The sequence below is a fragment of the Cucumis sativus genome, chromosome 1 (genome assembly GCF_000004075.3).
Source record: "Cucumis sativus cultivar 9930 chromosome 1, Cucumber_9930_V3, whole genome shotgun sequence".
Classification (NCBI taxonomy): domain Eukaryota; kingdom Viridiplantae; phylum Streptophyta; class Magnoliopsida; order Cucurbitales; family Cucurbitaceae; genus Cucumis; species Cucumis sativus.
This window is the reverse complement of record NC_026655.2, coordinates 27112995-27128392: the sequence shown is the minus strand read 5'-3', so window position 1 is coordinate 27128392 and position 15398 is coordinate 27112995. Positions and strand designations below refer to the sequence as shown.

At 28.5% G+C, this 15398-nt stretch overlaps 1 protein-coding gene across 1 annotated transcript; it reads left to right on the top strand.

Moving 5' to 3' along the window:
- Positions 1-11241: 11241 nt before the first annotated feature.
- On the top strand, positions 11242-14688 carry MTP8 (metal tolerance protein 4-like). The gene is made up of 7 exons (NM_001280777.1): positions 11242-11458; positions 11734-11903; positions 12228-12426; positions 12780-12958; positions 13053-13203; positions 13623-13753; positions 14509-14688. The coding sequence occupies exons 1-7, from the start codon at positions 11242-11244 to the stop codon at positions 14686-14688; spliced, it is 1227 nt and encodes a 408-aa protein (NP_001267706.1).
- The last annotated feature ends 710 nt before the right edge of the window (positions 14689-15398 follow it).

Here is a 15398-nt window from a genome sequence, read left to right as displayed (position 1 = left end):
TATGTAATTGATATTTATTGAAAACTATGAATACGACCTACTTTATGTAATAGTTACAAATGGTTTGATTCAAATTTCATGTGCAAATATATGTGAATGCGGTATCTTATGCAAAGAGTTTGTATAAAACACATAGTTATGAAATATCTAATTCATCTTTGTAAAAATGTTCATTGATAAAAATTAATATTTCATAGGATAATTAGGTGTAACTTGATCTTCATCTTGAGTGATTTTTAGAAACTCTTATTTAGAAGATTAGAGTGGGCTGAGTTGTCGACTTAATATGCTTGTATACCACTTTGGGAGACTTGATAAAATAGGGAATTGGGAACATAAATTCATTTCTTCTCTATAAGAGGAAGTACTAGATGAGTACGTAGTTTCCTTTCACTGGCCTGAGAGGGATTTAAGAAAAAGATATAATTAATTATACGAGTAAATGAAATATTTGACGCAACTGTAATTATGAACAATTTGTGAATTATCCACTTGCGTATATTGATTATGTATATCCATGGATACTTGTTGTACAATGTATAAGAGTTCAACTATGGGTCTATTGGTTTATGAAATAAAATTAATTTAATTAAAGACTTTAATTAAGTAATTTTAGATTATTGGAGTTTGTAATCTATAGGTCTATAAGGTCCATTGCTAGCTCATTACGGACCAACATAGATCATTTAATGATTAAAAGAAAATTATGTTCAAGTTTACAAGGGAACATATTAATTGTATCATATACAATTAGTTACATGATTTATTATATAGTTTAATTTAGTTGAATAAGATTCAAATTATAAGGTTAAAAAGATAGAGAATAATTAATTTATTTTAAGGAAAGTAATTGAAGATGAAAAACGGTTAAAAATATTACAAAATATAACAAACTTTCAAATTCTTCTATCAAACATTGACCTAATAGATATTGATAGACACCGATAAAAGTCTATGAATATCTATTAATTAAATACATTGAGAAACACTAATAAAAGACTATTAATGCGTATCATTAATCGAATACGAAAGTTTTTATATTTTATAATTATTTTAGTTGATTACCCTTTACATTTGAAAAGGTTACTTATTTGAATTGGATTAAGATCCATATAAATAAATAACTTTTTTTAATTTGAATAAGATCTAATTAAATAAATAATGGGAGATTTAATTTATTTAAATCATTATTTTTGGATGGATGAGATTCATATAATTAAATTAGAAAAAATTTCATAAATATAACTAAACATCCAAATATTTAGGGTCTGCCAATCAAAATATCTATAAAGTCATCTATTTGTTAAAAATATTTTAGGTATAAAGTTATCCATTTTTTAAAAATATTTTAGGTTTGTTCTTCCTTTTCATCTTCTTTATTCCGCAATTTTTTTTTCTTTTCATCATATTTTTCTCTTCTTCTGCAATTCTTTTTTATTAATATTCAAACTGTTATTTGGTTATTCAAGATCGTATACAAAAATTTTGGACTCCAGCGACAGTTTTTTCTGATCAAGCTAAATAGTTTAGTTTAGTTTAGTTTAAGCTAAATAATATAAATACAAAAAATAGTCAAATCTAAATAATCGTGTACAAATAATCTTTAAAAAAATCGTTTACCAAATCTACTATGCACGATGGGTGATAATTAATCATTGAGACATTTTTGGTATGTTTATTGTGAGCGTACATGCTGTTTTCTAAATTGTTCCAATATTTTGTGGTTGTTATACTTTTAAAATAATAGATTATTTAATTTGTAGAAGATAATTAAATAATTGATTTAAAAATACAAACGGCTAAGGAGGATTAGTAGTAACATAAAGTTCTATAAATAATGGGGGTCTGTGGGAGCTCTCATAGAACACTCTTCCTACACATTCTCTCTAATACTCTCCCAATTTTTCTTACAAATGTTCTCTCATAAAATTCTTCTACTCAATTCCAAGAAGCAGTTTCCACAAACCGCATAAGAAAATCTAATACATAACAAATATTAGTTGTGTCATTGTGAACATGAACAATGCAAATACTAAGTATATACACAAAGTACATGATGTATAACCATTGTTGGATCCTTGTGGATACTAATAATATAAATACTAGCTACTAGTATTTTATATATAAATATGGATAAGGTTTCATCTTAAAATTTAAAACTAAACTAAAAAATTGTCGATTAATACATGCATGTGTGTATAGTACATACAATGCAAATATCAAAAGAAATCATTATTCTTTACACAAAGAGAAGTCTCCATGTTAGCCAACAAACATGTCACATTCATGCCAAAGAATGTCTTCATGATTGAATAAAAGTAAGAAGTTGTATTTGTATTCCTCTTTTTAGGGTGGGTTAGAGGGTTAGAGAGTTAGAAGTTGATAATAATTGTCTGGATTATAATTTGAGTTCGGTTGAGTTTGGAGTATTTTGTGTTGTAAGACATGTATTTAAGATAAGAAGTAATTGTTGACTAAATGTTTTTGAGAAGGCGTTTTGAGCAAACTACGAGGTAAGAGTTTATAATTAAGATAGTTTGCGAGAAAGGTTATGCGACAAGACTTGTGAAGTTTAAGTGTTTTTCATATGAAGAAGGGTCTTTGGGAGATGGTGTTAGGCAAGAAGTCAAAGGAGCTATACGAGAAGAAATAAGAAAACTTATAGAAAATTTTCTAAGGATATTTAATAGACCACGTGTAGAGTTTAAGTTAAGCATGATTAAGCTAAACCTTAAGTCTACACATGCACCACTTAGAGTACGTAGAAGCTAGCAGCTGACAAGAGTTTAAAGAGGTGACTAAACTTGTTTAGGAATTAGTATAAATAGGGGTTCTCTTGAGTATTAGTAACAAACTTGTTTAGGAAGATTTTCTGGTTGTCCAATAGAGAGAGACAAAAAAAAATGTTTTTTCCTTAAACTTATGTCTCATTTACCAACTCGCAATCGCAAACATATGCAACACGATTTTGGCAAACGAGCCTCATCATATTACTTTTGTCATTTTTTGTCGAAATTGTAAATATATGTAATGGAGAACTAAAGGTGTGTTATTGATGAGAGATATGTGGGACTCATTGTATCTTTTACATACTTCGCTATGTGCAATTCAAGCTCCAACTTCCAATAGAAGTGCACAAATATGTATTTGCATATTCTAGTCGAAGTTCTTCTAGCCAACATGATCCCAACTCAATTAACATCTGTTGGTTTTCGAGAACAAAAAGGTTTTGGGTTCAAATTTATCCATCCCATATACTTTAAGATACTCTTCAAAAAGAAAATTCTATTTCCCTTAACCGAAACTAAACAGTTAGATACGGTTTGTTTTAACTTTAAGATTGCGATTTTAGATTTTAATTTAAAATTTAAAACTAAACTAAACAGTCTATTTTGTTTACGATTGTACCAAAAATTTCAAAAGAATAAGTAAAACCCCATGGAGATATCATATTTTCATTGATGGTTTAATTGTTATAAATTTTAAAAATAGGGGACCTTGTGGCAGTATGGGCTTTGGCAATAATTTTGTACAAATTCAAACAACTTTCTTACACATTTCTCTCTTCCCCATATAGAGACTGCATCAGATGCAACCCTCTCTCACACATGGGCTGTTTTTGTAACAATATTGAATTTGATTATTTTCAAAATGTATTAAAATTGATCTAAATATTATATTAATTGAAACTCAAAGGTTGATTATTGTTCTTGTGAAGTGGAAGATTTCACTACTTTGAAAGCAAAATTTCACAAGACCTCGAGATGTCAAATCGTATATGTCAATTGCTCTCCAAAGTTAACACAAATTCTCAACTCAAATGTGCACTCATGAGATAGTAAATTACATTTCAAACATAGGAACGGAAAAGAAACTAGATTGAAAGTTGGATATTTTTTCTATTTTCTATATAAAAAAATGTTACATATATTTGAAATCTATGTTTTCAAATTGTTATTTTCTTTCTAATTAATATCGATTTTCATTTGTCGGGTCTTCTACATATTGCAAATCCACAAGTGAGAAAGAATGTTTGATGATATAATCTTAAATTTATCTTCATCGATAAACTTAAAATTGTTTGGTTCAATCGAAAATTTGAGATGAAATATCTTACCGACCTTTGGTTTTGTTGATTCTTTGATTTTGTTTCTTTTTTCTTTTCTTTCTTCTTCAACATATGAGCAAAAGAGATGATAAATAATTTTGTTCAAAATCAATTCCTATTGGAGAGATACTACTTCATACCAACAAAAGTTTAATTAGCTCAGTTCGAGTGTACTAGCCAACTACCAGAGTTGTAGTTCGAAATCCCTACCTTAAGAAGAAAAATAAACAAGAAACTTTTTAAGCTACGAAAGACAAAACAACAGTATCATGAAACAAACTAAAGAGTAAAATAAAAAAAAAAGGATTCTCAACGATAGCCTATTGTCACCCTTACCAAATAAGGAACAAATGATTATTTCATTGAAACCAAACTAATTCTACCGCGATATTGCTAACAACGCATGGATGATTATTCAATCATCAATTGCTACGTAATAAAACTATTCTCATTTCTTTTATTTCAAAATATTTTTGGTATTGTTATATATTTTATGTGATTTTAGATTGAGACGTGTAAAGATAGTTACATGTTCTCCTTAAATGTGTATTCAAGTATTGTTGTTGATAATTATATTAAATTTATCTTTTATTCATTAACTTAAATTGTTTAGTTAACAAACGTTTCAATACGATGTTCGTGTTATTCCATACATTATGATTGTTTTTTTTTTTTTTCAAATTTTACTAAAAGTTAAAGGGAGAGCTCTAACATTTTTCGTTTTTGTTTTTAGTTGGATACTAAATTATAATTAAAAGTCAAATGTAGATATAATATAATTATAAAACCCAAAAGTATTTAAGAGGTTGGAATGTTTCTCCCAATACCCAACCCATTCATTGATAATTATATTTCATATGTTTAATTTATTTTTATTCTATGATCATCAAAAACTCTATAAATCTTTGTAGGAAATTCTATATTAAAAGAATTTGGACCACTATGAAAAGTTTATAATTTTAAATTAACTAATTTGTCAAGTGAAAATGACTTGATATTTTAAATGCATTAGTTAAAAAAACATATTTTATTCAATTATTTCTTGATTTTTTATATTAGGTTTTAGAAAAAACAAACCAGTTTGGATAGTTTCTCTTCTAATTTAAAAATTGATCATTTCAGTTTGTAAAATTTTAGTTCATATATATATATATATATATATTTAATTGTCACACTTTGATCGATGTACTTTCAACAAATTTTTAATTTACTTTTCACTATTAATTTGTTACCATTTTACGGTAAATTAAGGAAATATATACACATATTTTATTTTCTTGCCAAAAAATATATATTATAATAAAATAAAATTTGAAACTAAATTTAAGATATATTCAAATTACTATACTAAATTAGACCATTCAAATTATATAGGCTAAAATTGAATAAATTTTAGTATTTTGCTTTTTTTACTCAATTTAATTTTTGTCGTCTTAGAACATATATTATTTGTTTTTAGCCCATACGATTCTCATAATTTTATATATTATTGAAAATATAGTTTTTAATGCTCTCTCTTTCTCATACATTCAACCATACATAGTATTTATATCACCAACTTATCAGCCATACACACATCAATATAAAATCACTTTGGGATCATTTTATCATTAATTCAATCCTCCTTAAATAATTTATCCTTTTTAGCACTAAGTGCAGAAAACAATCCAAATTAAACCTCAAACTATTTCTTACGATGAAGATGATGCAAATTGCTAGTAAGCTAATCTAGTTTATTTTAATAATTCAAGTAGAGAAGCAGGCAATTAGTCAAGAAGTTTAAGAGAACATTACAACTACACACAACGCAAACAAGATTTGAGTGCCAATGTCCATTGTTAGTTTGGCCTTAACAAGTTTTGAGACTTTTTCTTTTTTTCTTTTGCTTTATTACTCGTTATTTTACGATCGAATTAATCATTTCACTCTCTAACCGGTTAAGTGGGAGGTTGAGATATAGTTTAGTTTATTTTGCATTTCATTATATCTTACGTAAACTTCCAACATATCATATACCAAAGAGATGCAATTAATTCGTAAGTCAAACTCAAGAGAACCTTGCAAGGACATTCAACAAAGATAAAATTTGAGGGCTAACAATATATATCATTAATTTTACCAAGTGACCAGTCTATTTCTAAACAAGTCAAAGAAACTACGCGGTAGCATTATTATTAGTAGACAAGGAGGTTGGTGATAATTTTTTTTCGTAGAGGTAATACATTTATCGATGGTTCTTATACTTTTAATGATAACTATTTTGTTCTTAAAAATGACCATGAATGAATCAAATAGTGTCAACTAAAATGACCAAAAAATAAACTAAAGTCCTATAAGAACTAAAAATAGTATCAAATACTAGATATTTGAATAAATGGAGACATGCACCACAATCAAATGGTATATATGGCAGCTGGCTTGGCGCCGCGCCATTGGCATGCAAGTGCATCCAAACGGCAAGCCCTGCTCTGGCCTTGGGCGCCAAATTAGGAAGACCATTTCTACCATTATTGTTGACCCTTATTTGTACAATTGTTTTTTTTATACACTTTTAGTTTCGTCCTTCTATTTATTTGCTTCCTTTTTCATTTATTTTTGGTACGGATGTATAGTGTTAGTGACTACTAATTAATTAGGAAGATTGGTAGCGTGTATGGTGAGAAATTACTTATAACAACGATAAGTATTAGATACAATAACGTTATTTTAAATCTGGTTGATGATAGTGATAACAAATAGGACAAATTGATCACTACAGCGGTAGGTGGCATATTATCTAGTACGTGTTAGTCACATTACATCAAAATTTGTTGGATAATGTCTAATGTAATCTTCTTGAACCACGTGCTATATTTGATTTATTTCAAATTAAATGTTGGAAGGTGAGCCCAATGTGAACTAAGTGGTTTAATGTATTATTTGGTCACCCTATTGTCTAACTCATTTGTCTCTATTTAGGTTGCACCCACCTAATAGGTTTTAATGTTGCACATTTGGCTATAACCTATCCATTGACCACTTTTCATTTTTTGTTTGGTTAGTGTCAATGAGCCACAATTGTTTCACATCGTTGGACCATAGCTACCGTGGTGAAGGTGATTCATTTAATTACACCATCTCATTTAATCATATCGCAACTTATCTTGTTTCACTTACTTCGATTATGACTCACGTGATTTTTATTGAGTTTTAGCTTAAACGAGTTTATGGTTTTAGTTTAAAGTCATCTCCATTAATAGAGTCTCTATCTCTCTTTTCACTAAACACTCACCTTTTATCTTTACCGGCAACATGTATTAAATAATTTTAAAAAACAATTAAAATAAATATAATTACATTAAATTGCAATTAGCGTAAGATGAAATCTTCAAATCTATAACCAAATTGAAAGTTTAAAGGACAAAGTTGTAACATTTTATGATTATTATAAATTAAAATTAACGTGAAATCGAGACAAAAAGAAAATAGATATTTTTCTGTCTAATCAAAGAGTTAGATGAATATTAATGAATAATATAATTAGAGGAGAAGTCAAACATAAATTGGTTGGATTTATTTTGATCAACTATTTGAACCATACACCAATTTTACACAGACTTACCTAATTTAATATATATGTTACGTCATCAATCCAAATAAGATTAATTTACAATGGAAAAAAAATATATATGTTAATTTAAAAGTTGTAAATTCAAATTTCTAAAATATAATTAATGCAGGAGTATTCTAAAATGTAAAAAAATGGTAAATATAAATATTTAATAAATATTTTCTACCTTTTTATTATTTATAATAATATCCCTGTAAAAAGTAGATGGTGTAATTTAATGTATATCCATAGATGATTGTTAGTACAAATAGTTAGAGTACAGTGAATGAATTACAAATATAGATTTCTGTTCGAATTTGTTTCCTTTTCAAGAATTATACTAAAATGCTATATAGAGTTAAAAGCCTAAATTAAGTAACAATAACAAATGGATGTATGTCTGTCTATATATAAAATCTAAGTTCTTCTCAACGTTGGATTAATAAAATTGATTGTTTGAGTTCATAGTTGAACTGTTTTTTAAAAGAAATTTTTAATTTAAAGTTTGAATAGATTCTTTTACGAAAGTTTAAAATTTAATTGATAAAATTATAAATCTAATGTTGACTAAATTAGGGTGTAAGAGAATATAAATCGAATATTTTGTTAAAATATTGTTGTTTTTAAAATTTATTATCAAAATAATGCTATTCTAGAACAATTTATCAAAATACTGCTTTTTTTTCTTTTCTTTCTTTTTTTTTAATTTGCATGGACGAGTTATCAAAACTCACCCTCCTTAATTTAAGAAAAAAAAATATGCATAGATCGAGCATTGAATGCTTGACCTAACTTTCTTCTTTTTTAAAAAAAAAAAACTTTTATTTCCTTTCCTATCATTATTTTCTTTTATATCGTTTAGATGAACTTAATTGTTCTGTATATGTTTTCAAATAATTATTTTTAAACTAAATTATTTTAAAATTATTATTAATATTAATATAAATAAAGTAAAAAAGTCAAAGATAATATCAAATTTGATCCTAACTTATTAAATATTAGAAAATTTATTACAAAATTTACAGGGACATTTTTTTAAAATAGCAAAATAAATTAAAATATATACAAACTATAGCAAAATTTTGGCTTTCAATGATAACGAGTGATAAAATTGCTATTAGTGATAAAATTTAAAAATTTTGCTGTAACTTGTAATATTTTGTAAAATTTGCTCTTTTTAAAAAAAATTCAAAATCATATATTAATTTTGTTAGAATCAAAATAAATCCTACTAAAATCTCGTATAATGGTTCCATACGAGTTATCTAATAATTTCTTAGTTCTTTAATATTCAACTTCCTTACACTATTGATGTAACGTGAGTGTACCAAATTTAAATGGATTTATAGTAAAAAAAATAAGTTAAAGACACAATACTTGATAACGAAAAAAGAACAAGGAGATGAAACCGAATATGACAAATGACAAATAATGAAAAAAATGATGGAATAGGAGATGATGAAAAAATTATGTAATATGAGATGAAGAAATGGGAATATGACGAAAGAGAAGTACTAATATGAAGAAGATGTGCAGACTTTCAATACAAAATTCAAAACAACAAATATGTGTGTGTCATTTATGTTGTTTACAAATGATCATATAATATCGATGAGGTTGATCATGACCAACCTCCATGTGGAAACATAAATATAATGTATGATCTAATTTTGCATAAACTTAAATGCATAACGAGTGTACGATGATACAAAAATGGTGGCTAACAAGAAATATAGAGACTTTAAAACAAAGACTAATGATGAATTTGAATACATGAGCTTCGATTGTTGTGAGTATGAATTTTTCTTAAATACATTTAGTAAGTTAAATTAGTAGATAACGTTTAGGAACACGATCCAATTATAGTCTATGTGGTGATTGACAACACGAAGTTGTATAAGAAAATATTTTGCTATTAAAAGTCATACATCATATCAAGCAGTAAAGTCAACACCGACAAAATGGGTTATTCGATGTGAGAGAAGTCGCCGAAATAGGAAAAAATTATTTAGTTAAAATGAGAAAAAAGTGGATTTTTTGGAAGAAAATAAATTAGTATTAAATTAAAAAATAAGAATTAATTAAAATAAAAAATTATTAAATTAGTTAAAATAATTTTTATTTAAAACAATGACCCAACATTTTTTAATTCAAATTCTTTATTTTTTATTATTTAATTTAATATATTTAAAAAAAATTAATTCAACACATTTTAACATTGGCATATCACATTTTAACTATTTTCTTACGGCTCTTTTTTTACATTTTAAATAAATTTAAAAATTAAACTATAAAATGAAGAAAAAATAAAAAAGAAATAGAATCAAGACTCGATTAAGGAAGAAGAATAAAAATTGCATTATTAATATAATTTTTGTCAATATATTTGAAAATGATTTAATTATGAGTTTAAATTTCCATTGGATGCAACTCGTTTAATTTTGGTTTACCAACCTTCAACTTTCTTTAATTTTATTACACATAGTTTCAACAAATTCTAAATTTAATCTTCATTTCTATTTTATTTTTTTATAAAAAAGGTCAGCTTTTTATAAAATGTTCACTATAAAATTTAAAATCATCACAAGATTGCTTAAAATATTTACAAAATATACCAAGATTTTAGATTCTATCACTAATAAATTTCTAACACTAACTATTAGTTTCATTAATAAGATAGTGATAGAAATGTCTACATTGTTAGAATCTAAAATCTTGATGTATTTTGTAAATCTTTTGATTTATTTTGTTATATTTGAAAATGACAGTATTGTTTTGGAGCATTTTTTAAAATAACAAAATAAATTAAAATATTTATGAGGTATAATAAAATTTTAAATTATATTAATACTTAAATTTTATATAATTATGTCTATTTATGGATAGAATCCGATAATTTTATTATATGTTATAAATATTTTTTTTTTCATAAAAAGTTACCTTGGTTGTTGAATTAATTTCGACAAAAATTAACTAAAATTTAAGATTCATCCAAAAGATGTAGATTAGACAACTAGACCAATAAAACCATAGAGGTAAAGGAAAAAAGGAAGAAAAAACTTCTTAATATAGGTGAAATATTGTAAATGATAAAATTATTGATATGTTTACCAAATATAGGAAAATTCACCTTGTAGAAATGATATTTTAAATCCATTAATATTTGTTTGGAAAAAAATGATTGACTGGAAAATTATTTTTTTAAAATTGTCAAAGGTTTGATTGAGCATTAGGGAAGAGGTATCAATTTATCGCTTTATTATTTTATTTCTTTCAGTGATATTCTTTTTGTTATTATTATTAATAAAATTATTATTAGAATTATTTTTTTGTGCTTAAATGGCAACTGACACCAAGAAAAAGGAAAAGAAAAGAAAAGAAAATTTCAATTTGAGTTAAAAAGGCGTATCGCTTTCTCTGCCTTTCTGATCGTTTCTATAAGATCAGCTGCATTGGTTTTACGGCTTCGTTTCTCAATTGACGGAGAAGAGGAAGCCGACTATCTCCGGCGTTGGACCTCCCCCGAACAACTTAACAACTACTAATGGATGGAGATTCGGATTTGAGTCCGAAAGCTCCGTTGTTGGGAGCCTCGCTGAACGGCAGTGGTGGTAAACGCGGCCGACTCAGTCGGCGATACTCCGTGAACTCTCTCCGGAGCGAGTTCATTTCTAGATTACCTGACAAACTGAGGTCTCATCTTCAAGATGTTGAATCTCCCTACGAAATTGATCTTTCCAAGTCCTCTGGCTTCAGCAGAGGTTTGTTTTGTTCTTCTTTCTCTTTTATCGGTCTCAATCTCTTTCGCTTTCATTCTGTTCAATTTTTGTTTGGTTGTTGAGAGATTGGAGACGATAGATGAGGTGAATTATTGTTGTGTTTTATCGTTAATTGTTTCTTTTCTTTTTCCGATTGTTGTATAGTGAGACCATGCCGAGACTCTGTTTTATATCCTCTGTATACTAGAATGAAATTTGATTTAACCTAGAATGGTTGTGATGCGAATGTTCATTTCTGACGTATTGGTTTGTTATAGAGGAAAAGGACTACTACGAAAGGCAACTTGCTACTTTGAAATCATTTGAGGACGTGGATTCGTTGGTGTCATCTGATTGCATTGATGAGGAAGACATGGAGGAAGGAGCTCAGCAAGAGAGGGCCATGAAGATCTCAAATTATGCGAATATAGTACTTCTTTTGTTGAAGGTCGTTTATGTCACCATGACTTTATTGCCTTAGATGAAGACTTACATTGCCATAGGCTTATTCTAAGCAGCATTAGTTATGATAACACAACAACTTTCTGATGAAGACTCTGTAGTTACAAGGACAAGAAGTTGAAATTAGTATGGTTTAGATGTTGAGACTGTTGAGTGCCCCAAATTAACATTGAGCGTATATAAATCCCATCTGGAAGAGCTGGTTATTAAACTGATGAATGTCGAGTTTGTTTCGTGGTTTATGAAAGGCTCTGTTCTGCTCCCTTATTTCAAATCCTCAACTCACTCACTCTCCAGTGACAATTTGCAGATTTATGCTACAGTGCGGAGTGGATCCATTGCCATTGCTGCATCAACATTGGATTCCTTACTTGATCTCATGGCTGGTGGAATACTTTGGTTTACTCACTTGTACATGAAGCAAGTAAATATTTATAAATACCCGATCGGAAAGCTGAGGGTCCAGCCAGTAGGCATTATTGTATTTGCTGCTGTAATGGCTACGCTAGGTATATCTTATTCTATAAACCAGTGTGAAATTGCATTGATTTGCTTATTCGTCTTCTAATTCGATTGCCTATCTACCAATGCTAAAAATGAAGGCCCCTTTCTCAATTATAACAATTTAAAGGATTGACATTGCCAACTGATGGATATTACACCAATTTCTTGTGAGTTGTAACTAGCAAATATTAAGGTTGTGCAATTATCTATTCATATTTGTATTATAGAATCTTCCGTGGTTGAATAAACTCGGTACATCGAATTTTCATTTTACTTTCATTGTTAGCATAGTATGATAGTATGATTTGGGTTCTTATAACAATGTGGAGTAGCTAAACCACTTCAATTTCTTGTTTAGGCTTTCAGGTATTACTTCAAGCTGTAGAACAACTGATTCAAGATAAACCTTCTGAAAGTCTATCGTCAGAACAATTTGTCTGGTTGTGTGCAATTATGACGTTTGCCACAGTAGTAAAACTTGCCCTGTGGTTATACTGCAAAAACTCAAGAAATGATATTGTGCGCGCTTATGCGAAGGTTGTTAAACCTACAATTTATTACTATGCAATTATTTTCAAAGAAATGATTCTTCTGTATTCATGGCATAAATCCTTTCAATGCTGATTCTCAGGATCATTACTTCGATGTGGTAACAAATGTGGTTGGATTAGTTGCAGCTATTCTTGGTGATAAGATCTTTTGGTGGATAGATCCAGTTGGTGCTATTGCCTTAGCCATATATACAATTTTAAATTGGTCTGGAACCGTGTGGGAAAATGCAGGTATATTTTTTACTCCCATCCTGTTCCCCTTCTCTTAAAACGAAAATTTATGAACAATATGGAAATTGAAAGGATGATTGCTGGATATGCCAGTTGTCTTCTTTTTGGGAAATCTCATGTGTTTGTTCATTTGACTAAATACTAAAACGACTAGTTCCGGAAGGAGTTGTACAAATGTAGGTTTAGCAACCACAGTTCGAGATGAAAATGTTGGTGCAATCAATAATCTTCAAATGTGATATGATTTAAAAAAGATTTGAAATAGCTATACTTTTGTCATATGCCGGAAGTAATTGTATGTTTGTAGCATTTTTAGTTTCATCTCTGCCTTTTGAATTGTGTGTCACTCTCTCATCTCATGTTACTTGAATTCTTTCAAATTTTACAATTAACACAAGGTTAATTGATTCTTGTTGTAGTTTCACTCGTGGGGAAATCAGCCCCTCCCGAAGTCCTGCAAATGTTGACTTATCTTGTCATTAGGCATCCTGAAGTCAAGCGTGTTGATACAGTTCGTGCTTACACCTTTGGCGTCCTTTATTTCGTCGAGGTTATCCATACCCTGTCAACTTTTCTATGAGTCACTTTTCTCTCTAGCATTAGAATTTCTCCAATGTCGTATTAACACCACAATGTGACTAGCGTTTGGCAACTTTATACACTGTTTAGATGTAGGAGAAAAAGACTATAAAACGGCTTCAAATTTGAATTTAGTGTCTATTAGTGGTGGCATGCATATTTCTCATGAATTCACATCCAACGGTTATGAAAAGGTCAACCACATGCCAATTGTAGTTGTGGGCCTCGTTTAATAACTTTTGATCTCCTGCCATTCGTGACTAATTGAACTCCATTGTTCTCTCTTTTTGTGAAAAAAACTTGGACACAACCTGGGTGCACTCACTTTGTGCATTCATATTACACACCAATACAAATTTGTCTTATGGCAGATTGCTTTTTCTTTTCAAATTGGATTATTATTATTATCATTACTATTACGTGAAGAAATAGGATGCATTTTAGAGGTTGCACCTAATCATTGATCCTCTTTTCATTTTAACAACTTGCATCATAAGTTCAAGTTCATAACTTCAGTAACTCGTGATGTCCTTTTAAGATATGAATAGCCTTAAAACCAGAACGTTGAAATTTCACCCCACAATTACATGACATTCTTTATTATTATTCTTATTAGAGTTAAAGAAAAATTGTAAAGAGACTAAAAAAGAAAAAAAATATAAAGAATCTGAAACGTATATATAAATGTGGGGTTTATACATACTGAGAAGCAATAATGTAATTCAGGTGGACATTGAACTTCCCGAGGAGCTGCCTTTGAAAGAAGCACACGCCATTGGAGAGACATTGCAAATAAAGATTGAAAAGCTTCCAGAAGTTGAAAGGGCATTTGTTCATCTTGACTTTGAATGTGAGCATAAACCTGAGCACTCCATCCTCAGCAGGTTACCAAACACTCAGCCCTAAAATGTTTTTTCTTTTTCTCATCTCCTTCTGCATGTATATTTTTCAATCGCATCAAAATTATCTCTATTTCTACTTTCAAACTTTATTTTTGGACTATTCCTTTTGACCTGTGCTTGGAATTCCCTCTTTCTCTCTCTTTCTTTTACTCTCTCGTTTAATTTATGTTTTAAATAAATGGTAGGTTAAAAAACCCATTTGGTCGGTTAACTTTCGTGAAAGTAACAATTGGAGCAAGAAGTAAATTATTGTAGTCTTGAGTTATAATATTTTATATTTGAGGTAGACTATTTTAGTTTGAGTTATAAAAATATGTGTTTGAGGCCTAAAATATTTTAAGTTTGAAAAGAAAATAGTGAACATGTAACAAAAAATAAAAAACAATAAATGTAAAAACAGCATAGAAGATTGATTTTTTAAAAAAATATTTACTAGATTTAGTTGGTAAAAAGAATTGTTATTATAATGGAAGATAGTATTTGTCCCAAATGCCCTTAGTCCTTAAACTATTGTTGCTAACAATTTAGTTTTGTGCTTTCAGTTTTGTAATAACTTAGTCAGTAAAATTCAATGTGTAACAATCTAGATTTTGTTGAGAAAAAATTCGTAAAAAATTATGGGTCAATTTTTGTTAGGTAGTAGCTTATTATTTATAGTTTATAAAAATGTTTGATCTTTGTTGATTTGGATGGATTAAATTTTTGTTTTTAAAT